General features: G+C 44.7%; 1 protein-coding gene across 3 annotated transcripts in view; it reads right to left on the bottom strand.

The window, feature by feature from the left end:
- The window catches only part of LOC148823307 (receptor-type tyrosine-protein phosphatase F), a 172,716-nt gene that overhangs the window by 2,807 nt on the left and 142,382 nt on the right, over positions 1 to 27,527 (bottom strand). For all 3 annotated transcript variants that reach the window (XM_088927020.1, XM_088927021.1, XM_088927022.1), the window contains 11 exons: positions 25,231 to 25,343; positions 20,520 to 20,617; positions 11,854 to 11,977; positions 11,105 to 11,280; positions 8,385 to 8,504; positions 7,374 to 7,528; positions 6,353 to 6,638; positions 4,916 to 5,094; positions 2,748 to 2,874; positions 2,193 to 2,318; positions 526 to 680 (listed from right to left, as the gene is read on the bottom strand). In XM_088927020.1, coding sequence (XP_088783146.1) covers positions 526 to 680; positions 2,193 to 2,318; positions 2,748 to 2,874; positions 4,916 to 5,094; positions 6,353 to 6,638; positions 7,374 to 7,528; positions 8,385 to 8,504; positions 11,105 to 11,280; positions 11,854 to 11,977; positions 20,520 to 20,617; positions 25,231 to 25,343 — 1,659 coding nt within the window. The remainder of the gene's footprint in view (positions 1 to 525; positions 681 to 2,192; positions 2,319 to 2,747; positions 2,875 to 4,915; positions 5,095 to 6,352; positions 6,639 to 7,373; positions 7,529 to 8,384; positions 8,505 to 11,104; positions 11,281 to 11,853; positions 11,978 to 20,519; positions 20,618 to 25,230; positions 25,344 to 27,527) is intronic.

Genomic DNA, 27,527 nt, shown 5'->3' with positions numbered 1-27,527 from the left:
TACACTGGTACAATGAGCTTGATGAATCTGCTGTCTGCTATCGACTATTTGCCACTAAACAGAATCCGACTGCATTTTCAGCAGTAAGTCTCAATCGATGCATTTATTTGTCCTAAGGATAATGCAGGCCAAATAATTACACACAACAGACTGATATCCCATCCTGAAAGGGAGACAGGACCTGAATGTAGGATCAGTCTAAGAGCTCGGTTCTGAAGCTCAAAGTAGATGTATGCTGATTCTAGTCAACTGGATTGACAGATAAGTCTCTTTTTATCTATACCCTCTCCAGAGGGCACTGTTCCTACACTGCACAATCTCTTTCTCTGAGTAAAATAAAATAAACAAATAGAAATCCAAGCTCCTGCCGACATCCAACAGAGTCCCGTTTTAACTTGTAAATTTCTATTCTGTAAAGGAGAGATACATTTGAAAAATAACTTTGAAAATAATACCATCAATGTGTAACAACAATAATGTGGATCCTTTCTCAGCTGCAGTGCTGATTTCCTTGGTCCTCCTCACCTGCAGTGCACAGTGATTGGTCCATCCTGTCCAAACTGCTCCTTGGTCTTGTGTACTTGGCCAATGAAATCAATGAATCCCTCCCCAGTTTTTGGCACTCCTTGCTCTGGCCAGTCAGTGAACTGGAATTGGCGAATAGTTCTGGATTGGCCATCCTGCGGAGCCAAAATCAGGCACGTGAATCATTGTAGCACAGCCATGGCACTGTGAGGCATAGGACACACTATAGCATCACTGGAAATAACACTGGAGATGAAGCACAACCATTTTGTCTCCTTGATTTTCAGAGAGCAATTTGCTTCTTAATACCTAAAGCAGGATACCCTTGTATTTCATCAAACCCTTTACAATGTCTGACATTAATCATAACTAATGGAGCAGCGCTTTCCAGATATCAATATGTTTTCTTGTTGTACCTGCTGTGTGGTTTGTGGAGAAATTTCTGCATTGCAATACCCATTTCACACAAGCGCCATAACGAGAACAGCTCCTGAGCTCACAATTAAAATGTCAATGAGCTCTGACAGCTGCTGCATAGTAAACCTGCCCTGATTTACCGCCATCTCGCGCAGCAGAGAGAAAGGAATCAGCGGTAAGAACTGACTGATCGACATCAAAAGTCTCGAAAGAGCAAAAACTCAGCCAGAACCAGACCTCTCTCCCGCCACATATTTTTGTGAAATGAAAGGATATCTCTGTGAATGCATGAAAGAAATGTGAAGCAGCAGAAGCCTGCGAATCTATGAAACATAGACTGTTTTTGTTACACGGAAATAAAGATATGACCCATCATGGTGAATTTGGGGTGTCCAGTGCTATGCTCAATTATCCTGAGCTTTCCACTTCGACCTGCTCTTCCCTTGGCGGTTCACCGCGTTCCCACATGGGTGTGACGTCCGGTATTTCCTCCCCCCTCCTCCCGGGAGGGCCTGGGCCGGAGGGAAGGCACGCACAGGTGAACCGCAGCGGGTGGCAGGGCCTGATGGGGGGGGTGAGCGGATGTGTGTGGATGTGTGCGGAGGCGGCTCCACCTCCTCATCACCGCGGGCACAGCAGGAGGCTGCTGCCCACCCATGGGAGCAGTGCTTGCCTTTGTTGAATATGCCTGCAAGGTCCCCTCCATATGGCACGCTAACAATGTACCTGGCCGTTGAGCCTGTGCATGAAAGCTCGTCGGGAGGAAAACCTATTTTTACAATAGAGGACGTAATATCGACAGGCAGTTCCCCAAGCGTGCCTGAGATGCAATTGAAAACCTGGATACCATGACAGTTTAGCAATTTAAGATGGCCCATCTAGCAAGAGCGAGCAGTTATGGGGGGAAAAATTTTCATTTGATTTGCAATCTCAAAAACGAGTAGCAAATGTCTGAAAAGGTACAAAACCCTTGTAAGTCTTTTATAGGCAAAAATCTGCCGTTTCACCGTTACGTTTGTGGGCCTGACCAAGTGGTAGCACTGGATTAGATGTGATCTTTACCCAGAGGCCTCTGGGAGTCTGGAACAAGACACCCATCCAGGCTCCTGAATCCGATATCCTGGCTTTTTTCAGGAAACGGCTACAGGAGCTCCCTGGATCGATAAGCTACTACCAAACAACCAGATGGGCCTAATGGCCTCCTCTTGTTTGTAACCTCCATGTTCCCATGTGGAGCGAGAATGGCTTACCCTGGCATCGGTGACCTTGAACTCCCTCAGAATGTACTGGGGCATGTTGTATTCAGCCATGGGGTCCACCACAAAGTACTGGTACCGGGCTGAGCGCTCTGCAGGCCAGTACTGATGGCACTTCTCCTAATAGGATACAGAAGATTAAAAAACGATCACTACAAGCACTGGAGTGGTAGCTCACATTGCCTAACGTACTAATTATCTGCTAGAAGTGTGGCATCTCATTTCCTGCTGATAGAGAGACATTCCAAATGCCAGCCTTGTCTGCGAGCTGACGCAGAACGAGGGTGAAGCACATGCTGCACACGTTGACTTTGCAAAGCGGCTCAGCGTCAGCGATAGGTTGCAACTCGCCATAAAAAAAACCCACGCCCTGTGGCTCAAGTGGCCTCAGTCCACAGCTGTCAGACGGCAGGGTTCATGTTCACTGTTCACCGGCGGCACTCCAGATATCACGCTAACGCTCTCCCCGCAGTGCAGCACTACAGGAGGGAGAGGGGCGTGCCCAAACCCGTGGCCAGTCAAGGGGACCGGGCGTCCAGTCGCACTTACCCGTCCCATTTCTCTCAGCTTCGTCAGCATCACCACAATGGTGGAGTTGTGCTCCCACAGCATTCTCCAGAAGTCCTCGGTCGTCTCTGCCAGGGGTCCCTGGGTGGCAATGTAGGCCTTCTGCTGCCTGCGGGTCACAGTCGAGAGGCAGTGAGGGGCTGGATGAGACACGCGGTATTTTTACAGCAGCCAACTACAGGTCTACCATGCAGACCCGCTCGGGCTATAGTCATGATCACTGCAAATACTTCATACAAATTTCATTTACGCATTTTTTTTTTAAAATCAGACATATCCCTACGTGTCTCAGAGTCCTCGAGTATTGAACATAGTCTGTTCCATGGCAACTTGATAAGACACTCCTGAAGCCTGATAGCGGCGCTAAATAATTCATAGGCTGTGAACTCCCAACAGACTGAGTTTCAGCAGTGGTCTGTCGAGTCTGCAGGCACTTATTTCATCAGTAAAAGCAGCACACATCCTGCCCCAGCAGAGGGCACTGTTACACTTTGACAGAGGGTGGGATTCACAGCCAACCCCTGTGTCAGCCAGTCTTCCTGCATACAGCTGCTGGTGAAAAACTAATGAAATGTGCTGCAGGGAAGAAAACAATGTGCAACTAGGAGATTAAAGTCAGCTTCAGGCCACTTTACTGCACATCATAAAGGGACTGCTGAAGAAGGTGCTGATGAACCCAAGGAAGAAGTATTCTTCAATTCTGGCCTGTCAGCAACAGCTGGGAACAACAGGGACCGAGTGCCATGGGTAACCAGGACATGATGGTTTGTGATAGCTGTTTTCAGACAGCACCACTTTTATTTTTTAATGCTCTCCCCACTGCAAAAAGACATTCTTCACAGCAGGAAGCTGGATGCTCTGTGGCAGTCGAGTTTTATGTATCTAGCCAGGGGCTTGCAGACGAGCCTTGTGACGAATAGATGCGATCCCAGAGAGAAACAAATTTACCTTTATTTATTTGACTTAATTACTGCATATGAAAGCACTGAGACCGCCAAAGGAAGGGTTTAAGAGAAAACATCTGCCTCGATACATTGCCGAACTCAGAAGCGAAACTACTCTTGCCAACAGTTGCTCAGCTGCTCCCTTATGAATTTCTTCCCCCAGGCAATTAAACACCAGGTTCCATTATATCCGCAACATGCGCAGCAAAGAAGTAAGGACTGCACTATCTTACTAATCAGCCAGGTCGATTTTTTTCACACTACCAAGGGCACTGGGACCTCATTTTTTATTTACTTGCCATGCAAGCACCTTAATTACAAAACAGCAATCACAAAGAACATCCCCAGGCTAAAGCACTCAGGGGCCTAGCAGTCAAAGGGAAAGAAAATTAAACTAAAAAAATACATACAGCGACAAAAAGAGGAACCAAAATTATAGAACAGTTCATTAAAATACCTTCTCGTTGGGAATTATTGCAATTACGGTATTTACACTTTAATAAAGGATGTTCCGTCTCTGGGGTGGCTTTCGTTAGGTTTTAATTTGATAAGGAATGGTAATCATGTCAAACTACTGATACAGCTCTTGCAGGAAACTCGCAGAGTTTACAGACTGTCTGTGCAGAAAAGTTCACAGCAGTGGAGGTTTGATTTTATTTCTAATAAAAATGTATGTTTCACTCAATATGCAGTTAATAAATGCCCCTCCTGTCTTTGTAGGGGCTTTATTCTAAACACCGAGGCACTGCGAGACAAGCCGAGATCTGTCTGACTGGAAAAATAGATAAATGAAATTCCGAGGCTCCTCTGCAGCTTCAGGGAGCAATAACAGCAACTAAAAAAAAATAAAAAATTGGGAAATCACTTTATTGTCCCCAAATGGTATTTTCAGATTTTACATAAATCCTATAAAGCAGAATTTTAAAGCAGACTTATTCTTTGAACACCTCAGCTCAGATCACGGGGAAATCCAACTAGCCTCGCTTGAAGAGAAGAAAAAGATCCACACACGTACAAGAATAAGAAGATCGGTGAAAAGGGAAGGAGATGGGTGTCGAAACACGCTGCGGATTCGTAAGTGCTGCCTGCGGCTCTCTGGAAGCAGAGTGCACATGTCCAATTCAGTTAGAAACAGCTCACTGCCCAGGACAGTGGCGAGGCTCTCGGATCTCCGTCACCCCAGTACAATCCCAGCCTGCTCCGTACCTGTACCCGTCGATGAAGCTGCCGTTGATGTAGTCGGAGCCCTCCACCCCTCTGATGGGCTGCAGACACACCCGGGTCGACTCGAAGGGCATGATGTTGACCAGCCGGTTTTTGAACTTGTTGCAGGGGAGGTTGGCACTGATGAACCGGGAGGTGTGTGCTTTGGAGTTGGCCAGTCTCTGTTGGAGGGAGGAACACAAGTTGAGATGGTGAAACAAGCATTTTTTTGTCTTTTTACACCAACCTGTTGATCTCCAAAAACCCCTGAGACTCCTACTCTTAGCTACTTCCCTAAAGGTGGATGTCGATGCTGCAAATGTCAAGGGATTTTTAAAGGGCTGCTTCTCCGTGAGTCGCTCAGTCCTGTTTCTGCGCATCTTCTTTGTGCTCAAGAGATAATCTGAAAGATGCTTCAATTGTCACAAGTTTCCTTGTAACTGGGATGCTAAGGGCATTAAAGATCTGTCAGTTATTGACATCTGGCACTGATTTGCCATAAGCCTTAGCTTGTCATGCTTAACTTTAAGCGAAACAGCAAGGTTTGTCATCTTTAACTGGAAACAACCTTTAGATGCACAGAATTCTAAATTCAGCAGGGCTACAAAAACACTTGATCTCATAAGACATAAAAGAATGGTTTCAAAATGGTATTTTTACCGTAGAAATAGTTTTTTTTTTTACTCTGAAGTGGCTGATTCCTCAGTTAAAAAATACTTCATCTTTTTTATCAGCAAGGACAAGTTCACAGCTTTGATTGGCGAGTCCTGAGGCAACTGTTTTACAGCGTGAGAGTGTGTCAGTTTCAGATGCTTCTCAAACAAATCTGGAGCATGCCGGTGTCAAACCTCATTATAGCCACTCTGGATTTACAATTATCCGCCTTGCTAAACAATTTCTATCCGTATAATTTTAGCTGGTGAAAGCCCAAAAGGAATCTTTTTTTCCGCGGGTGTTTACAGTAGCCCCCTTTCCTGATAATGGCGGGGGGCTGTGCTGTGCTTTGGCAGCAGAGCCTGTGTCTGATGGAGTAATGTGCTGCTGCTGGACACCCCAGCGCCAGGAGAATACAGCAGCTCAGCACTGTCCTCATGTTTGCAGGGCAGCATCGGTGTCTGACCAGTGAAATCAGTTGAGGCTCCCTGCATAGCCTGAAGGTCCAGTAAGGTTGCAAAGGTTTGTACACATTTTTGTAGGGGTGATACATACCCCCCCCCCGATGAATTAATGCAAGTGAAACTGAACTGTAAAAGTTCAAAACCGAGGAACTAGAAAGTCTCTCCAGTCACACCAAACTGGTTGTGAAACTCGAAGAGTACAGGGGAATCAAAAGGGCCGACAGGCATTAAACAACAACAACAACAACAACAACATAACTGATGTTCTCATGTCCCTCTTTTGACTGTCGCCCTCCAAGCTCCTCCACAGAGCGGCTGTTACCTTGAACTCCAGTTCCATGGAGGTGACCGTCTCCCCCGGAGGGACCTGGGTCAGCTTCTGGATGTGGGCGTACAGGTTGCGTGCTGGAACCTCCGTGTTGCCGCAGGTGGCTGCCTCCAGAAGAGCCTCGTGGATGAAGATGTACTGGTCCTCCGTCTGCACCATGTAGTTCCTCTGGGAGCGCATGCAGGTCACGTGGCCGTAGATGTCCACGGACTTCTCGTGCTTCATGCGCTCCAGCATGGCGTCGATCACGATGAAGCAGCCTGTCCGCCCAACTCCCGCGCTGTGGAGGCACAAAAACAGGCTGTTAAGCGGAATCGGATCGCCTGCAAGCCCCGAGATCGCCTGCGTCCTCAACCTTCGATCTGGGCTGCCTTCCAGAGCCTGGCTTCCATGCAAATCCATCCGTCAGCAAACTCTTTAGCAACTAGTGTTGTATATGTAAGAAACTTGAACACAAACACAGGGAGCATGTTTGTTTTGCACCAACAAATCTCACTGATACCTTCTAATTATGCTGAAAGAACAATTTCCTGACATCTGCAACGTCTGGCTTTGCATGCCTTACCTCTTAGTAGCATAGAGGCTCTCTCAAAACACAGAAGACATTTACGACTAATGCTGTCTTCTTTTGATATGCCGAAATAAGATCTAAAAAGATCATTTTGCAAATCAAGCCACACTGGGGAGTAAATTAAACGAAAGCACTTATTTCTCAAATATATCGGGAGTGCGGTAGTGGGTTATCAAGCCTTGCTCAGTTTCATAGAAGGCTGATTGTAGAGAGAGCTGTATACACCGATCACATTCAATGGTTCATCCTAAATGTTGCTGGGATGCTGTGAAAAGCATGCAGTTCAGCCCACAGCACGCAGGTGAATAACTGGTGCAATGCCCGGAGCAGAGCCTGTTGTTTTGTTCACCCAGACCCAGAAACATGTGATGGGGCCTCTTGCCTGCGCCTCTAGCTAGCTGCTGCAGCTGTCGGGCAGTGACAGGCTGCAGGGAGCGGGCCTACCTGCAGTGCACCACCATGGGCCCGGCGTCGGGAGGGTTGCAGGCCTTCACTCTGCGCAGGAAGGCCAGGATGGGCGTGGGGTACTCGGGCACGCCGTGGTCTGGCCAGGCCATGAACTGGAACTGCCTCACCTCCCTCTTTTCGCTGGAGCCATTCTGGCGGCACACAGATAAGAGTCTCTCTCAGCATACCGCAAATTGCCTTCCTATGTGAGAACGCACAGCTGAAACCTTGGAATTAACATCGCTGGAACGAAGAATAATTTCTCTCCTACTGTTTAATACAAACACAATTATGAGGGCAGGATTAAGATAGGATGACTACATACTTCACAGATGCCCAGTCCATGTGGATTGTTGACTTTTCAGCTTTCGCATAAAGTGGTTAAAAGCTCCTCACTCAGGGGAAAAGGCAATGCATCTTAACTTACAAGAACCATACAGTTTGTGCAGTGCTGTGTTTGGAATTCATGAAGCTGTGAATTTTCCCACTCAAGCGTGCCTTTTTCTTGAGTCAGCTGCTTCCCGAGCCCGGGACTCTCAAAGCCCCAGTGGCTGCAGAGATGGATTTACACATAAATGACTCGAGAGCAAAACAACACGACCGAAACAAAGAGCCAAATAAATAATGGCCCCCCCCATGTATCTCGGTGCTATTCGTCTTTGCGGCACGGTTGACGCAGAGGCGCATGTGAGGGAGCTTCGTCTCGTGTGCTGTCTGTTGCTCACCCCGCCCAAGTCATGTGTGTCAGCGTGCCTTTTAGAGTAATAGTGAACAGCGTGGGAGCCGCAGGGGGTCCCTAACAGGGCATGACGAATCCCAGCCCATCTCCGGGTACAGCAGCACAGTCCTGCTGGCTTCTCTTAACACTGCGGCGGTGCACTTGGGAGCCCCTGCCACTCGGATAAAAGTCAGCAACAGGGAGCCAATGGGTCTAAACGCTCAAATCTGAGATTTAATAGGCAACCCAGAGGGGGGAAAAAAACAATCAAGATCATTACAATCTCGTACCTTGTAGAGAGCAAAAGTGCGGACGCTATAGGTAGCCAGTTCTACAGTGTCCAGCATCGTGACTTGGATCATGCCGTAGGTCTCGGTGCCTCGGCTCGGCCAGTACTGGTCACATTTCACCTTAAGAGAGAGAGACAGAGATTTTCAGAATGCTTCTCAACCATGGAGGTAAACAAACCCTAAACAGACAATGGAGTCAAGAGCTCTGACGGCGAACAGACTCCCTCACATTACTGCAGGTCCAGGTTGCTTCTGCCCCCCTCTATCAACAAGTTGCACGCTCTGGAAGTTTTTAATTAACCGCAGCGAAACAAGGGCACTTCAAGAGCTACCGCCTCTTAACAAATAAACCGCTAATGTGACTGAAGTACATCTGCTTTGGAAGTAGACTCTCACAGCCCCCTAAAGACAGGTCAGCCATGCGGGGGGCGGCATATGGCTCTTTAGGCATCTTGTGGGTTCGAAGTCCCGAGTCTTACCCTGCTTCGCGCGGGGAGGGCACATTTGGGGGCAGAGGCAGGCGGGGAGGGCCTTAAGAGGCAGGCAGGCTCGATCGCAGCGCTTCAGAAGGCGAGCAAATGAGAGCGGACAGCTTGAGCTGCTCACGCCCGGATGCCTCTCCTCTCGGGCCCAGGCAGGACAGCAGGCAGAGAGGGGAGCCTGCCGGAGCCGCAGCCAGGCCGAGGGCGCTGGGCAAGAGCAGCCCAGATGGGGGAGTCACGCTAGACAAACTCCACCCCGAGGACAAGCCACAAGCCCGGTGCAAGGCCCGCGGCTTTCTTTGTGATTTTCATTTTTTTGTTGTTTTATTTTGGGGTTGGGGGAGTGGATTAGAACAGCAGCTTGTGCCTTTTGGCATTTGTTCCTCTTAACACAAAGATGCACTCCAGGTCAAGAGGAAAAGCGAACTTAATTAAAAAAAAAACAGGACGACAGCTCGTATAGATGAATAGACTGATGGGAACATTCCTATACACCGAAACTTTATTTAAACTTTCTGGTCTCTGCGGCTAAAGTGTTATACTCAAGCTGAGCTGCCGTGCGATAGTCCAGTCGTTTTAAGGAATTCTTATAGGTTGCCTTGAAAAACAAACACATCTGATAGAGCCAGAACCACTTCTTTTGAAGTGTTTGTGGTAAATTGTAAGAAAACAGGGCGAAACAAGCAGTGAAGTGAACAGTCCCCATGTCTGAATTGTGGGGCCAGGTGGCCACAATAGGGGGCTTTGACCCCTCTCTCTGAGCTCCCACTGCAGTGCTTTCTGTTTTACTGTTGCTGTAGGAGCTTCAGGTTATTTCCTCACTAGCAGGTTTTATGCTGGATTGAGAGTGCTCATATCAGGGTTGTGGCTGCAGGGAGGTGGGTGCAATACGTCTCAATGCAGAGTGACGCTGGCTGGGGTCATGCAGAGCTGAATCTGGGGCAGAAGGTGTGTCGCTCTCTGCCGAGCTTGTGGAGGCAGCTGGAGCTGGTTCCGCTAATTAAAGGGGCTCGGGGTGTGAATGTGTGGCAACTTAATAGGATCGCATTAATAGGTGTATCAAAAAAAACATAAATTCTTCAGATCTCAGCAGCTCCTTGCAAGTGCAAGGCAGTCAGTTCTTCTCAGCACAGTAGCAGTACTCAGCCTGAACTCACTTATTGTATTTTATGTTGTGCTCTGAACTGTGGGCAGCTGAGCAGTGTCTTTAATTAGAAATCGATACATCTCAGTTTTCTAATTGAACCGTACTCCACGCCAGATATGTCTATCCTAGTTATTTATGTCGGTCGGCGGGTTTGTTTGCTGTGCCTAACGAATCAGAATCCTTTGTAGTTGTCAATTCATGCTGTTTTATCTGCAACGCTCTAAGCAAAGCGGTCTGACAGAATACATAGACAAGATCGTGTGAAGGCATCTCTGCTGATCACCTGCAACAGTGGCAGCTGCTGGAAATTGGTTTTATTCAGTGGAAAGACTTCACTGATAAACCCCACTGGAATGTCAAAGAGGCTGGTAAGATCCAGGAGAAAACCAACCCTCCCCTTCTCCTGTTAGCTGCTCTGTAAATACAGGCGTGACAGATAGGCTGGCAAATCAATGCATGTGCAGCCTCAGTCACATTTACAGCAACATCTGTTTAGATAAATTACCCATTTGTAAGGAGCTTTAATTATCTAGATATGACCTCTGCACATGTGTAGGCCTGCATTTTTATTGTATGTACTCTTGTTTTCATGAGTAGTTATTCACAGTTTGCTCTATCACCCATTATTTCCAGAAGCACATTGCTCCTCATGTCATCTCTGTAGCTTAGCCCTGAAGCTGTACAGAAAATGGCTCAATACACAATGATCTCTCTGCTCCCTTAGTTCAGTGAATTAGTCCTCCCGCACAGCCCAGGGGACTGACCTGTACGTGCAAGTTACTCTCTCCTTTCATTTGAAGACATGGAAGCCCCTCATTACAACCGATAGCTGACTAATTAATATATAAAATTAATTCAATTCATTAATTATCTGAATCTTAAAGTTTAAGGTTCCTGTGCCACAAATTAGATCACTAACTGGACAACATCAATCCCACCAAGACCCTTTGCTTTTTAAAACTACTTATAACAAAGACTGCTTTTAATTGTGTGCGACCGGACCCAGTGACAGGCGACCGCATGCAAGCCGCATCACTGTGCGTACATCACAGCAAGCGCAGGTCCACCAGTCGTCTCTCATCACAGCTCACCCTGGACTTCTCTTCCAGCCGGGTCATCATGATGATGGTGTTGGTCCGCTGCTCCCACACCATGCGCCAGAAGTCGCTCAGGGTCTCGGGCAGTGGGCCCTGGGTGGCGATGTAGGCATTCTGCTTGCGATACCCATCAATGTAGTTGGCGTTGATGTAGTCGCTGCCTGGCACACCTGTGGGTTACGAGCTCATGTCACATGTCATGTCATGCCAACAGGTTTAGATTGCATTCATAGGGGTTTCCTTTTTTTTCCCTCAACCAGCATGCCCCTGGTTTAAACAACGTCTCTAAAGAATATACTTTCACTTTCCAAGATATCTACAAGGCCAAAAACATTCACGCCCACAACATACATCATGACACTCTGAGCTTTTTTTGTGCACAAATCTGCTCAGCTTATTATAACGCCAAAATAAAAGCTGATTTTCTAAAATGACATTTCAGTAAAAAACAGAAATATTCCTTTTCCCCCACACCTTGGATGTTGCCTTTCACCTTTTTTTTACAATGTCCCTCAGAAAAAACAGAAGCAAGCTTGCGGCAGAGGAAAGTTCAGAAAAGTTTCGAGTTTAGAAAACCCCTCTGACATTTTAAGGAATATGTGACACTACTGGAGCTAAAGAAAAGACTTTGATTTTCGATTGGGTTCTGAACATTAGAAAACAATTGTCACTGTCAATGACAAGGCCTGTCCTAATCATCGCGACTCATCACTTTAATGTAAGCTAGCACTCTGTGTACTTGCCATCGACAGAAGTCAGGATGACACGGGAATGGTCGTAGGCGATAACGTTTGCATAGCGGTTCTTTGGTTTGTTCACCTCCAGGTTGGAATTCTCCCAGGTGAACTGCTGCCCAGGGTCAATAGACTGAAATAAAAAAACAAAAACAGAAAGACGTTAGAGCAGAGGGAACTCTTATCCTAAAACGTGAGCCCCACCTTTGTTCAGATCACTTCTTGGGGAAGCACCAAACGGAGCGACAGTTGTGAAGACAAGGTTTGTCGAAAAACACTTGGATCAATGGGTATTTTTAACACACCTGCTGTCAGAGGAATACACTGCTACCCTATGATTTTCGGTGGCTTTTCACACTACAGGAGAAAAAAGCTATTATTCTGTAAAGGCTACAAGTCTGTGTCTGTGGAGACCCCTGCAAGAAATGCAGCATCTTTTCATATACAACTTGAGGGGCTGACGGACAGAATCGCAACTGCAGTCTTTCGATCCCTGGTTCTGCTGGTGAAGAACCAGTCTCCTCTGCAGTGATGTTGGCAACCAGTGGCAGATCCACCAGATTCACAAATCCCCCGTCGAAAGCTTCTTCACCACATGGGCCCTGAAGGCGTTTTTCAAGAGCTGCTGTTGACCCCGACACAGCTCTTTTTATGCCTCCTGCTTTTCTATGAATGTCCACTTTAGCGTAACCCTCCCACCCACTAACCAAGGCCCTGTCTCTTTGATATACAGTGTTATAAAAGGACAACTTGTAAAAATCCATTCCCCAAGTTACTCTTCAGGGCAGGATGCACAAATCCTTAAGTTGATCCTTAAGTGCTGCAAGCACGTAGCTTAAAGAAAAGCCCAGCTGCTGCATGGCAAGCCTGCCCAATCAGGGGAGGGAAGCACAGCCCCTGCTGAACACATTACTTCTATCTCTAGATAGATGCGTAGGTTGAAAGATACCTCCTGAAAGAAACAGTGGCCCAAAGTGCTGTTCTTTCAGGTCTTGTGTAGAAGTGGCTGTGGAAACCCATGGAAACAGGGGACCGAGGAGCTCATTAAAGCTGGAATGGTAACCATCAGCGGGACATGGACAAATGTGGCAAATGTAGCAATCCGAGGCGTCGGGGAGCTTTCCACGTTTAATACAGTGAACAAAAGAAAACTGCATGCTCGTGCATTTCCCACAAAAAAAGGGGTTTCTTGGACAGAAGCTCTGATATACAGAATATATCAGAGATATTCAGAATGCTTCCCAGCACAGTAAGCGGTAAAATACTCAAGGTGATCTTTATTCCTGGCACTGATGAAAAGGAAACAACGATAAAAGGTGTGAACGGTGGGTCTGGAGTCTTGCAGCCGGTGAGCAGATCTGCACTGATGCACCTTTTCAGCCGACAGCAAAACGGCTTCCATTTCACTAACAAACCAAGACCATTGCCAGAGGGTGACCGAGCAACCTTGTCTCAGAAAGAACCGGCCCACTTGCTTATTTTTATTTGGCAATACTAAGAGAAAGAAAGAAAAAACCTCTTGCTGATGCTAAAAATACGGTTCCAGCCACCCAACAGCACAAAGCAGTTTTATAGGCACTGTGACAAGGCGTCCTGAGTGGGAATGAGTTCACCGAAACCCATCTCTCCGATGGCCATCCTTCAGTAAAGCCTGTTAAAGACATCCATGCTGGGCGCCTTGCAAAATGACACTTTTTGGAAGCAAGTCCCGTTTTATAAAATAAAAAAGACTTTTTTCCCTCACCAACAACAACAACAACGCCAGCAGCATGGGCTTTGTTCTAGAAACAAGTCATTTTTTTTTAATCTCGGAAAAGGCATTTTCCTTTAAAAGGCTCTTACTTTGACTTCAGAAGCAGTCTGATTTCTTTGTCAGCCTGTTCTTGCTTTTCATCATTCTAATTCAATGCTTTTAAGAAGAATGACTTATTATCTGAAATTAAGCTACTTCATTATTAATAAAAAAATGACAGCGCTCCCTGTGTCTTCTGGCAAGGCATGAAAAGCTTCCTCACAGCCTTGGATGTCTTTGTAAAGTTCAGTCACCTATGTTTTCAGTTGGTATAGTAGCCAGTTTGCTCTTCAACATCTTAAATCCCAGGTAGTTTCTAAACTGTTTTATGAATCCCTTTACTAATAAAAAAAAAATCAAAATCGCACCTATGCGCAATCGAGGTGACAAAAATCTAAGGTTTAAATCAATGACTCACTGTTCATGGCATTTACTTTCCTGCTTTGTTCGCTTGACTGCTATTAGCATTTTAATCTATTCCTCTAACTCATTCATTCAGGTAATGGAAGGATTTTTCTCCATGAAGACTTACAGGAGCTATTTCATAGAGGGCCCCATCCCTCCAGAAAACATAGAGCCTCTTCCTGATGAATTAAAGCATTTTTAAAGAATGGCCTCCTCACTCTTAATTGGTAAAGACCGACATTAATTTGGATGGCTTTGTTCACTACTGTAGAGATTTTCTGCTTCATTTCAGCAGGCTCCAAATACCAAGCACGGAAAGCACTTACATGTGCTAAAGACTTATCCCCGACAAGGTATTAAGTAAGGTACAGAACATTAGGAATAATTTAGATACAGAGGAGCCCTTTACTGAACACTAGACTTTTCTTCTTCCAGTAATGCTCATGCTGGATTTAGCAGTTTCTTGTTATTCAAACTTGACCTTTAAGCATCAGATACCAGGCTATCCTGCTCAATATCAGTCACTGCACAGGATTTAACCTTCATCCAATCCCAGAGTAATACACGCAGATGTCATGCCCACAGATCAGTCACAGGCCACAGCAATATGAGAAGGACCATCTACTGCCTGGTTTTCCATCCGGCAGCATGAGCAAGGAAAATACTGAGCAAAAAAAATGGTGGGGCAAGGAAGAAGGAGGTTTTACATTAGAAAATGAAATTCAAAAAATGACTGCACTTGTCACAGATGACTTTATCTTTATACGCATGAGCAGACATGCAGTCTACTCCTTAAGTGTTGCAATATTCAGACTTAAGTATTCATTGATATCCAAAACAATTCTAATAAGATGTGCATGTCAACTGAATACAGAAATACGAGAATCGTTTTACAAGTCTGTGAAAGTTAAAAATACACAGGGATCATTTTTAGGGCAGGCATCCTTTCTGGCAGTCTGTTTAAAACGGTGTCTTTTCATGTGTGCTCAAGATCAGATTCCTAGCTCTCTTCTCCCACCTGCGTAAAATGCTACGGTCTATAAATACTCTGTGACAATATAATGAAAGAAGGAAATAAAAAAACTTTCTACTGTCCTACTTTTGATGGATTGTCTGGGCTTAGATCAAAGGGGCTAGATGGGTCAAAAGGTCTCTTCTCATTTGTAACATTTCTTAAGTTTGTGCAGTCACAGGTACCTAGATTGTGTACATTGTAACCTTGTGGCTGTCTTCATGAAATCAATTCCATTTTTTTTTATAAGTCTCAATATCACGTTCAGTGTATGGCAGTGGGATGAAGTGAAGGAATTAGAAAACGCAAGTCTGTTAAGAGTCTGGAAGGGCAATTTTATTGTGAGAGAGGTGTTGCCATCCTCTTATTACAACCATAACCAAATGTGGCATTACACGGGGGTATGTTCAGTGTGGAGGTGGAGCCCTGGATTAAGGGGGACGCGTTGCCTTCGCAACCACAGCTGCCCTGGCTAAATAAGGATGAGTAGCAGCTGTGGGGCTCTTTCAGATACACTGCGCACCTCCCCAGAGGGACGAGCAGAACCCCGCAAGGGGAGACCCTCCCACTGACTGTCCTGGAGGGGACTGTGACCGAGCGGAAGGCCGTCCTTTTCCCTTCGTTTAACGGTCTTTGTCTTTTCGCCTATCCCGCCACGCATCTCCACCAGAGCAGGCTGACCTTACACTGCAGGACGGGAGGAATCTCCCACCGCGACAGGTTGGGTTCTCTTTAGTTTTCGCCTAATGCCCCCTGTTCTTCTTGTCTGGATACCGCTGTGCCGAGCGATTCTTTTCCCCAGGCTGGACCCTGTTAGACAGGGTAAGTCCAGCTTGGATGCCGTGGTGCACAGTGGCACATTTTTTTTTGTTTCTCCCTTTTTTTTTCTGTTTTTCGCTAACCTCACCCCTCAGATGGGACGTTGACTTTCACTGGTGTTTGCCGCCACTCCTCCCACTGCCGCACTCTTACACCAACTAATTGGTTGGTCTTTGCTTTGAGAGCTGTGACTCTTCAGAATCAGGAAAACTGTATTTTAAATCCTCCCTTAAGGTTAAAATGTGCTACAGTAGCAGTCATGACATTCGTAAAAGATAAACAAGTGGAGGAAATGTAGGAAATAAGTCCTGAAATATAAGTCTTCAAATAACCAAGCTGTACCTATGGATCCTGTGTTCCTTACTACTGGATAATTTGTTACAACCAGTCCTGGGAATAATCATTAAAAAGTCCCAGAAGTATTACCAATACCACGTACCTGTGTGACGGCTTTATTGTTTTTTTTTTAACTTCTTATCGGAAATGTACTATTTTCTGAAAAGGCTGTCGAGAAGAAAGACAAACGGGATCTTTCATTTTGGCAACCCGGGCGCTGGTAGCGAGAGAGACGAGGTTGCCTGGCCCTACTAGTTACCGCCAAGTACACACACAGCAGCTCTCGGCAAATGAAAGCTTTCCTGGTGGCTGTGTAATGAGCACAAAGACACGCTGGGTTTCCTGCCCCTGACCCTGTATCTCCCCCAGCCCGATTAAACCTCTCTCCTTGCAAAGCAAACTCTCAGCTCTGCTCGGAAATGAATAGGTGGATCAATGAGAGCTGACAGTTTGTCTAGGAGAGTGGCTGGAAGACATTATTTGCCGTGTTTCTTAGTGAGATCCCTGAAAGATGCAGTACAATAAGCTCCACCAGTGCCTAGTGCAAAAGTGACTGCATAGTATTTATTTAGTGCCTGTCTTGTTTTTCAGGACGACGTTCTGACAGGGGGCCCGAGCAACAACAACATAGAAAAGCTCAATACACAAAAAAACATTTAATGTCAAAACTCCCTTTAAAAAAATAAAAGGCTGTTATTTTAATAATTTGAGAGTGCATTTCTCACACTTGTCAAAACTGACTAACTTTTCCTTCAGAACATATGGTCCCCAGTGTTCATACATGGATGCATAATGAAATGTGACAATCCATTTCAAAGATGGCCATGTAAAAGCACCACAGCAAAAAACCAGGGTAAAAAAAATAAATAAAATTATTGCACAACTCCTGCCACTCCTGCCATTACTCAATCTAGATATAGCAAAAAATCACTGAAAACAAACTAACAGGGGTAATCCTTTGAACTTAACAGAAATTTAAAAGATATCAGCTTGTCTTCCTGCTTGGTGTAATAATATTAAGACAGAGCAAAAGCTGTAATAACCATCTGTCCCATTGGGGTGGTAGCTGGTGAAAACATCGAGAAGTAATCCAGTCTAACACCTGACAATAATAACACGCTAATTAGATGCTGCACTTGATTAAAGACTGATGCTCTAAAGAATTTTCTTCTTATGTTAAGTACGCAGCTCGGCAAATGAATTTATTTTCTACAAACACTGGTAAACAAACAAGGTTATGTCCTTGGGGAAAGAATGGGTAGTTCTCCTAGTGACAATCCCTGCCAGAAAATAAAAACTGGCAAAGATCAGAACCCTAAAGATCAGAAAAGTATTACTGTAATCCATTCAAAGCTTTGGAGTCACTGTCTTAGAAATGCAAATGAAGTGTGTGCTGCAACAAGAGTAGCAGAGAAAACACAGGTACATGGAATGACTTTGAATGTCAAGGCCACATCAGACAGTGATAAATATGCTTCATGTGTTGCTCAGGCACATACACATTACCTCCTGTTCCTGCTACCTCATTCCTCTTCATCCTTGCAGAAATACCAGCTGTGAGCAGAACAGGAATTCACAGCCCATGGTGACATCACCAGCACCAATGAAAATACTTGCTTAAGTCATCTCCGCCACTTGACTGCTGACAGGGGGAAGTGATCTGCTTCAGGATCAATGCCTGGCACAGCTCCAATCTTATTCCCCTTAGCAGGGTGAAACAGCATTAAACAGGAAGGGCAAATTTGTAAATCAAACTGGGCAAATTAAATACTGGGCTTCTCTGCTTCTCATTGGAGCTGGAAGAGGATCATGCCAAAGTACAAAAGAGGCTAACATTAATGGACAAATCGAAAATCAGGTGGCCACCACTATAGGTATCATAAAGCTTTGCATCTCTCATCTTCTATGTCAGTCTTATAAATATAACAACACTGCCTGAAATTAGGTGCACATAAAGGGAATCAGATGGTATCCTACGCAGATGGAGGGAAAAGTAAGAGACAGAAGTTGCCCTGGCAGTTTGCAGTTTGAGATCCAGGAGCTCTCTCCAGACATTCGGGCCGATTTCAATCCCAGAAGGGAGGAATGAACAACGTGTGAGCCGACACGAGCCTCTTTTCCCAGGCCAGCACAAAAAATGGTTTAATACGGTTTACCATCGCAGTTCCATAACTCAAAAAGAAAGTGCAACCCATTTATTTTAAAATAATGACCAGTTTAAAAATATATCATATATAGTTACCCTAGTAAAAGTGTAGGAACCCAGAAAGGAAAGCAGCTGACAATTAATTGGGTCCTTAATAGACTAACACACTGGTGCCCACCTCCATTAAGGCTCGTTCTTATTCTTCAATGAAACTGTGAATTATTAATACAGAGAAAGATTTCACAGGAGAGACCACAAGGGAATTTACAAACCCAGTCATGAGGCAGCAGTAAAAAGCCCTCTCTTTGATTTGAAAAAGCAAACTGTATGAAGATGGAAGAATGTGCTTTATTTATACATTAACAGAGGTTTGACAAAATTTAGACTTCATTTTATTTGGAAATGGTTCAAATGCCAAGTGGTAAAAAAGTAATATGCTGAGGTTTTAAGTCCTGGTTCGCAGCACGCATTCATAAAAAAATTGCAGCTGAGATTTTATTTATGACATTTAAAAGAAAGAGGAGAGTGTGGGATGGCTCTTTTCAGCTAAGTGTGTGCAAAGTGAAAATAACAAGGTGCAGCACTATATATCCTTTGTAGGAGGAAAAAAAGTCAATGATTCGTGTGTAATTAGGGCAAAACTACCCTACCTTTGCCAACAGCAAAATGACAGCTTTTGGAATTCGAAATTCGCATTCGAAATGTGTTACTTTAAATGTGAATTTTTCTCATGCTGGCATTCCACCACACTAGTCCTACTTAAGGGTTCAGAAAAAAACAGGGTGATAAAAAAAATGTGCAGGGTAAAAATAAAAATTACTGTAAATGTGTCCAATAACCGTGGTCAAGTGATTGAGTGTTTTTTTCATGCCACATTACATAAATTATTATAAAACTTCCAAGGTTAGGAATGTTTTAAGGACAGGAAAAGGGCTTGTGATTTTATGCTCAAATACAGAGGTTTCAGTTCAGGAGATCGGGTGCAGAGGGAAGCAGAGCCAAGGAGTCGGTCAACATTACTAACATGCAGCCCTGATGGAGAAGATTGAAGGAGAACAGCAGCTGCCTCTATAAGACTACAGAAAATATCCAAGAGCAGAAGCTCTGGCTCAGGAAATCGCAGATAAACGACATTAAAATACAAACAAGATGCCAATTGGAGAATCATGCACAGTCCATTTTTTCTACATTTTTAAATCATTGCGTTTTCATGAGGCTGGGAAACCATGCTTTATTTTGTGTCATGCAATTTCAAGCTTATTTTCTTGTAATAAAGAAGTTTGAGAGGCGACTTTCCTATTTTTGTAAATCACATTTCTCAGAGGCACCAAGTGCCACTGATTGCGGCAAAATATCAGCACGCAGAGGTGCTCAGCCAGCAAAGCATTCAGCCGTAATGCCCGTTCTCTCCAGTGCCTGATGAATTTGGTCTCTCGTTATTTCAAACATTTTTTTCAAGCACCTCATCAGTGGGGGAGGTTTTAATTTAAGAGCATCTTTCAAATGCAGAATTAGAGCTATGTGTGATTTTTCCCATTAATTTAGTTACAATGAACACCCTTGTCACTTTAACATGACGAAAAACACAGCAGAGATGCCGCAGGAGCTTTCAGTTCAATAAGAGAGCTGCTAGATGTACAGCACTTATTTTCCATTCTTAACGTGCAGGATAAGAAGATGAGAAAGTACACTGTTTATGGAGAGTTTCATGCACCTAAAAATTAAATATTAAGAAACCAAGCAAGTCTGCATACTGATGGACAGCCTGTGTTTGTGTTAAAAGCCCAATTAAAAGCCCTGGAAGCACCAAATGCAACATGCATACTGGGGGCTTAATTGTTTTTTTAGTGCATTAGGAAGTCAGGATGCATACTTCAGTATATTTCAATTTAATACATCATTACACGCTTTAAAAACCAAATGATATACAGAAGGAAGCTTATTTTGACTCTGCTTTTTCCTGTTTATGCTGATATAACATATTTTTTTAGTTCCATGAAGAAGCTAACATTCATGTTACGCACAAGGGCAATCGGGCCCCTCTGTTCACAGAAACCGTCCAGAACTGACCTGCGGGTGTCTGGTCACCCTTCTGAGATTCATTCTTGCCATACAGTGAAACAAAAACCTGAAAAGCCCCTTCTGCCCCACGGAGGAGCTCTTACCTCGTACTCTTGGGAGAAGCGTAATCCGTCGTTGGCCTTAAGCCTCTCAATGTGGTCGGCGAGGTCAGAGACAGAGATGGGAGGGTGCTCTCTCATGCCTGGTTACGAAGGAGACACGAAAACACAACAGAGGACACAAGTATGAGGCCGGGATGAGCAGTCAGAAACAGCAGTGAACAGCAGTCACCGTATAACCCATAACACACGACTCTGCAGAAACAAATGCATGTTGGTGGGAAGCACAGAGCTCAACAATGCATGTAGAAAACTCACTCAAGTTACAAAAAACTCTGTGGCATGCTGCACAGGAGTGAGAGTGGGCAAACACTGACGATGGGCATGAGCGAGTGAGCATGCTCACTGGTTAGCGCCAGTGCTGGCTGAAGCAGACACTTTAAGAGTTAAAAATACCAGTGAGGGGTGGAGGGGCATTACAGGAGAAAAGCAACAAAAAAACCCACAATATAAAAATGCACTTCTGTCATCTTTCACTGGGCTGCCCATGATCATTCTCAGACTGGTTGTCAAAACTGTTCATAACTATAATCGACATGGTATTCTGAAAACAGCAAAACTTAGATACCTGTAAAATAAAATGCACTGACAGATCTAAATTGCTTGCAGCGTTTGCTCTTACTTCTTCAAGCGAAACACTGATAAACACCTTCTCGAAAATTAATTTTCCCGCACAACAGATTTATTGTAGGCATTTAATCGATGGCTTAGAACTTATCTGCCAACAAGAATTTCCTTCACCTTTGAACATGGCAGCATTATGCTAAAAGGGATTTTAAAATGCATGACATCCTTCAGAGTTTTAAAATGCTCAGCGATCTTAATTTTGCAAAAACTGTGTAACCAACAGCACAGAAGAAATTATCCGTATGCGTCATAGACCAGGCTGTCTTGGAACAAGACTAAAATAATAGTGGCTTAGCACTCAAAGTAAAACACCCGAACAAAACAAGCAAACAGATCTGATGACTCTTGTGGGTAAAGGCTTATAAAATCCCAAGGAATAATGAGAAATTACTCATTTCTCTCTCACCAACAGCCTTCATTTGCCAGTCTTTACTTTTGCTCAGTTACAGAATATTGTAATGTTACCAACTGCCAGTCGAGGAAATCAACTGTACCTGAACATTAGATAAATTACAAGATTGAATTAGCATCAGGCTTTGCATGCAGTATGATCCAACACATGTCTGCTAACAAAGGAGTCGTAACACTAGATCAGCCTTCGTTCACACGTTCATAGATAGAAAGAGTGATTAAAAAAAACTTCAATATTAAAGTTCTTTACATAACCTAACACCCTATTTGCAGTCCAGGGGGTGGGCACTAAGGTCAAGTCAGTTCCCTGTTTTTGCCAAGAACTGCAAACAATTAAATTAGTGTTTGTAGCATAAATGATTGTTGAATTATTAAAAATAAACCAGGCATGAAGAGGCTGCGTTAAGTAAAATGACCCTGCAGGCCCATCTGGGGGCAAGAATTAGCCACATCTCACGCTAACAGAACAAGTTACTGCACCCATTTGCTGCAGTGATTACTGTTTATTTTTTTAAAACAGTTATGAAAGCCAGCCTGCGAAGAGGAAATGAGTGAGGAAAATAAAATTAAACTGGACCCATTAATCATGTTAGAAATCAAATTCACAGACACAGTGCAACTGCTTCTGAGTGGAAATGGCCTCAAGAGACACCGAGGGAAAACAAAATTGCAGAGAGTGGGGAAAAAAGATGAGAGAGATAGAATGAGGGTGAGACAGATGCATATAAATATAGAACAGGAGCAGTAAGAACTAACTTGAAATGTTCGGGCAACTGGGGGCACTGGGACCTGTAGAGAAGAGATTGGGGGAGGAATAACAAAAAAGCTTCTTTTATTATTTGAATTATCGTCAGCTTCCTTTAAGTGAAACCAGAGCACACAGAAAACGGTACTGAGAGAGCAGGAAGTGCAGGAGACAGGGAAGGGGTTGGCAGCCACGCCTAGAGGAGCAGCAGAGTGATGCAGGGTGACAGGGAGATACTGGAAGCTCAAATCCAGCAGCTCCCAGGCCTGCTGTAGCCCCCTGTTGGAACGCACTGGGATTCGAGCTTTTATCACGATCTTGCTGAGGCCTGAATAATTTAACTTTTGTTTTTAGCTTTGAAGCCACTGCTTCTCTTTCCTTGCCTTTGTACAGGAGCCATCAGAAGCAGGGCTCACCTCTACTGGACTCACACAACAACAAGATACTTTAACGATGAACCTGCGGGCTCTAACTCTTCATAAAGCAGGAGTGTGCTTTGCTCTTTTTCTTCCCCTACCTTTCATTTGTTAGTCACTTTCTGAATAGCTGCCATCTAGTGGCTGCAGTGTTTATTCTGCTTATAACCTTGGGAGACCAAAACTGTACTCTGCACACTACCTGGTGTATCCTCTCATTACTCGTGCAATTAGGGTTTCATGACTCCTGTTTTATTTCTGAATGTTTTCATTGCTTTGGTTTCAGTGTCAAGTCTTCTGGCAAAGTTTTTTTTCAGATTTTTTTATCCATATTGATTACATAAATGAAACTCAGAGACTGCTGGTGTGAATCACACAGAACTGCAGTTCTGCAGTTCTCTTTCTACGAAGACTCATCTTAGCAGCAGTCAGGAGAAGGGAGGAGGACAGAGACAAGAGAGACAAGAGAGCTGAAGAAGTCGAGGCAGAGAGAGAAATGGGCAGAGCAGTGAGCTTTGCAGTGGTAAAAGAATCTTCTCCTATGAGTCAGCCTACTTTATTCCTCTACGAAGTTCAAAGGCACAGGATAAGATAATGAGTTTAGCGAATGAATATCTAATTACCGCAGATTGTTGTGGTTCAATTAAAGAGGACAGAATTGGGAATTCTGACTTCTTTTCTTTAACACTTATTCTTTCCTCTCGAATACTTTTGCCCCGAGCTTGAAAGCAGAGTAATGGGGCTCATGTCTCATTTCCATCTAAATGAAAAAGACCCAATTGTACCATTCCACTAATAGCTGTCATATGACTTAGTGCTAGCACTACATTAACTGAAGTTTATCGATTGGTTCAAGCTGCATTTATTAGGAATTTTTTTTTTTCCCCCTGAAGATGGCGTTGCGTTTATTCTGCAAGTTACATGCTGGAAACAATTAGTCACAAATAAAAAACGAAGAGCCAGATGATTTGCTTCAACAGTGAGTTTGAGGGTTATAGTGGTATAGTTACAAAATCCTGCTGGCATCACTTCCAGACACAAAGCAGTTCACAGAAGCAATACAGGTGGTTCTTACTTCACCGCCAAGTACCATTTAGAACAGGCAGCCAAGTACAATTGCAGAAAAAGACACAGCCGGAGCTCGGATATCAAAGAGCACCGAAATTATGTGGCGCGAATCGCCACACAATGGGTCCCACACCGTGACAATTTTCTCCGCTGTGAAAAGAGCGAAAAGAGTATGTTTGAATTGGGAGTTACTTTCTCTCGCTCAGCACCTCACTGTGGCTGACATGTGAAGAAACAGTGTGGAAAGCGTCGTGCGGCCCCTCTAACTAGCAATTTCCCTGCTCTGTGAACGATACTTTGCCCACTTGACTGACTGCCGACTAGGGCATGATTTGCTCCGCGGGTCTTCTGCTGATGGACATGAAGGCCCTTGAAGCACACGACTCTGGAGGGGTGGGGGGCCGGAGGGGACCAGTGGTTGAACGGGGGGCCCTGTTCTTGATCCAGCCTGTCCTCAGCCCCCTCGTTGACAGGATAATTGCGGACAGAGAGAATACCAGGAAAGTCACAGTGATATGCTGATAACAGACGGCTTGAGGTGCCCATTTTCGCATTAACGCAAATTCTTTCAAATTAACTCTCCCCTTCCCGGCCTACACCACGTACCGATTCCTAAACGGCTGGAAAGAAAATAAACTCAACAGTAAAGGTCATCCCCACGAGCACGCTGAGGGGAGTTTACTCCAGGGTCAGGAACGAGCTGCTGCGCCCTTGCGCAGGAAGGCACTTTGTCGACAACGCGATATTGCAAACAGAATTGGATTCGCATAGCCGTTGTAGAAGACACCTGTGTTCCTACTTTCTGCTTGCCACACCTACTGGTGGTGGAAAAAAGGGAGAGAACCCCTCCGGTTTTCACTGGAAAAAGAAGCGAACTATAAACAACAGCTATAAAATAATCTCTGGATAAATGAACATTGGGCGAAAAGCTCCAGACAAAGGAAGTGTCTAGCTAAATACCTGCTTCTCACATCTAACGTGTCAAGCTTTGCTTTATTCTTATCCTGCACTTTGCTTTCCTTCTGTGACTGATTCTGATCTGTCTGTTAGTGTCCTTAAAACGGCATGTGGCTGGATGCGGGAGTGAGACGTTTGCTCACGTGGATGTCACGGGCGCTCATCCCCAGTGCTTCCCAGCTCACAGTAAGGTGCTCAGTCAGGACTCAAGGGCCCCCGGTTCTTCTACAACGGCTCCAGAAGCACCAGACCGCCTTCACAGCCGCAGGAAATGGCTTTAAGGCATCTCCTTCAAGAGTGTTGTATTTGGGCGCGGGCAACGCTCAGCAAGAACGGCAGTTCAACAGCTGCCCGAACAAAACCAGGGCATTTGCAACAGGCTGCCATTAAGAAGTGATGCACCCGGGAGAATGCAAATAGTCCAAAGCCCCCCCCAAACCCCACTCCCCACTTGACTGCGACAGGTAGGTACCTGGGGTCTGATAATTGAGCCTCCGCATCTCCACGGGGTCGGAGGAGTGGGCCAGCAGGGAGTCCTTCACCCCCCCGGAGTGGTCATCCTTGGGTGATGGAGAGGCCCGCTTCCTGGAAGAGCGGGACAGGGGCATGTTATAGAGTGCAGCCGGCGGAGCAGGTCACACCCCTGTCAGCGGCTGTGAGGCTGCTTCTCCACGCAGACATTAGGGAGTGTGGATCCTCTTAATGCCAGAGTCGGCTGGCATATTAATTGCACATTAATTCTTCCAGTCTGGTATGTGACTGCTGCAGAGGGAATACAATATAAATAGCAGACTTTGTTTTGATCTTACCCGCATTAAGACAAACAGAAATGACCTGACTACACACGTCTTAATAAAGTCATAGAAAAAATGGAAATGAGATGATTCTTTCTACAAGGAATGGACTTAAAAAATCAAAAATAAGAACTATTTGGTTTAGAAAGTTGCCTTTTATAGAGAGAGTAGAAATACATCTTTATCTTGCACGCATACTTCAAAAATGTCACCATTTCTCATTTGCTATTAAAGGACACAATTAATTCTTGTAGCTGGATTGAATGGAATGTCTTGGTTTCAGGAACGCTTGATAAACCTTTAATTTCCAAACCTAACTGAAGGAAAAACAAGCAGACACTGTAATTACTGGATCAGCTGGATGACACAACACTGGCTAATTACACTGTTTCTGCACCTGTATTTATAAGCGTGTTTTCATCAGGTAGTTACACATATTTGGCCGCTCTGCATCTGCATGCTAATTGGGAGAGGAACACATCTGTCAGCACTCCAGAGATCAAGATCCGAGATGGGCGCCACGCAAAGCCCTACGCAGGAATTTCACAACTCATTTCACTCCATTTACAATGTTCTGAGATGCGTTTAACTCCCTTTCTTTAACTCACTTAAAATAAAAAGAACACAGATCTGTGTGGGATATAACGTTAGATTGTAAAAGCTCCACTGTCTCATCTCCAGTCCTAATCTAAATTCAGGGCTGCAAATGTTGCTAAGGATCAGGCCCAGTTTTATTATTTTTCGCACTCTTCGGAGCTGCAGGTTGGGGGGGGGGGACGAAGGTATCTGGCTGCAGTTCAGGATGTATGCTCGGGACCGATAAAAGGCAAAGAGGAAACAGGGCAAGAAAACTAAGCCCTGTGGTTTGTCTTACCTGTATTTAACAATGACATGTGACTGAAGGAAACATCAGCTTGGGCAATCAAAAAGGGAAAACACTTCCGTGGCTGGCAGAAAGGTATTTATTACCCGAGTGAAAAGTGAAATGCATGTCTCCCTGAGTCATGACTTGGAGGACAAAGTGAGGGTTGCTAAATGGAGATGTGGCATGCCCAGAGTAACATAGCGTACAAAATAACACAGACAGGGGAAAACTGCATACACGTCTTAATAGAGGTAGCTGTGTTTTTCCTTTACTTCTTTGAACAGATTGTGATAAAAGAGCCTGGAGTCTCTGGCTTCTGATCATTCACAGTGCTCAAACACCTTTTTGACCAATGGCAGTTTTCCACGACAGGGACAACTGGCAAGAGACAAGACTGACACAACCTTTATACATTGAGCAGGGTAAGAGGAGAGGACAGCGCATGGAGTTAGGACAGTGAAATGCCATACAGGAGACAGTACCCACCTTTCCTGTTTACTGCATTCCACCAGAAAGCAGAGGGAATAAAAGAACAAGATTAAGTTACTGTCCACCACTATCTTGGGTGCCACCTAGCATCTGCCTGACACCACGGCTTTCAAAGGAAACAACACCTAGCTTTGCACTAACCCTTGGATTTGTGGTTCATTCTCATGTCTGTGGAGCCATTTAAAAGATGGGTATTCACTTTGTTTTTTTAGGGATGCTGTACAAGAAAGGGCACATCTCACATAATATGGTGCACACATCAGCAAATTCACAGTCGAGAACGAACCTTTTGGTCCATCAACCCCGTTTGATTAGTTAAATGATCAAAAGGGCCTCACTCAGACATTTCTGTAAAGAAACCAGGGTATTGGGTTCAACGGCATGGTTAGGTAACTTGTTCCCGACTCCTCTGCATGTGTCTTAACCCTTTGTGTAAGGACACACCATGCACATCGTCTTGTAAGTGGAACGTACTGTACAAAGGTTTTCCACGAGTCGTTGTCTTGTGGAAATACAAAAGAAATTTGATTTTTAAGATACCAGAAGTACAGGCCTGAACATTCATAAAACTGTCTGGGACTCTATAAAGTGTTTTCCCAAGGGAATTAAATTAGTGATTTT

This window comes from Atractosteus spatula, chromosome 11, assembly GCF_055471065.1.
Source record: "Atractosteus spatula isolate fAtrSpa1 chromosome 11, fAtrSpa1.hap1, whole genome shotgun sequence".
In the NCBI taxonomy this organism is placed as follows: domain Eukaryota; kingdom Metazoa; phylum Chordata; class Actinopteri; order Semionotiformes; family Lepisosteidae; genus Atractosteus; species Atractosteus spatula.
The sequence above is the reverse complement of the archived record's forward strand: the minus strand, read 5'-3'. Positions and strand labels throughout refer to the sequence as shown.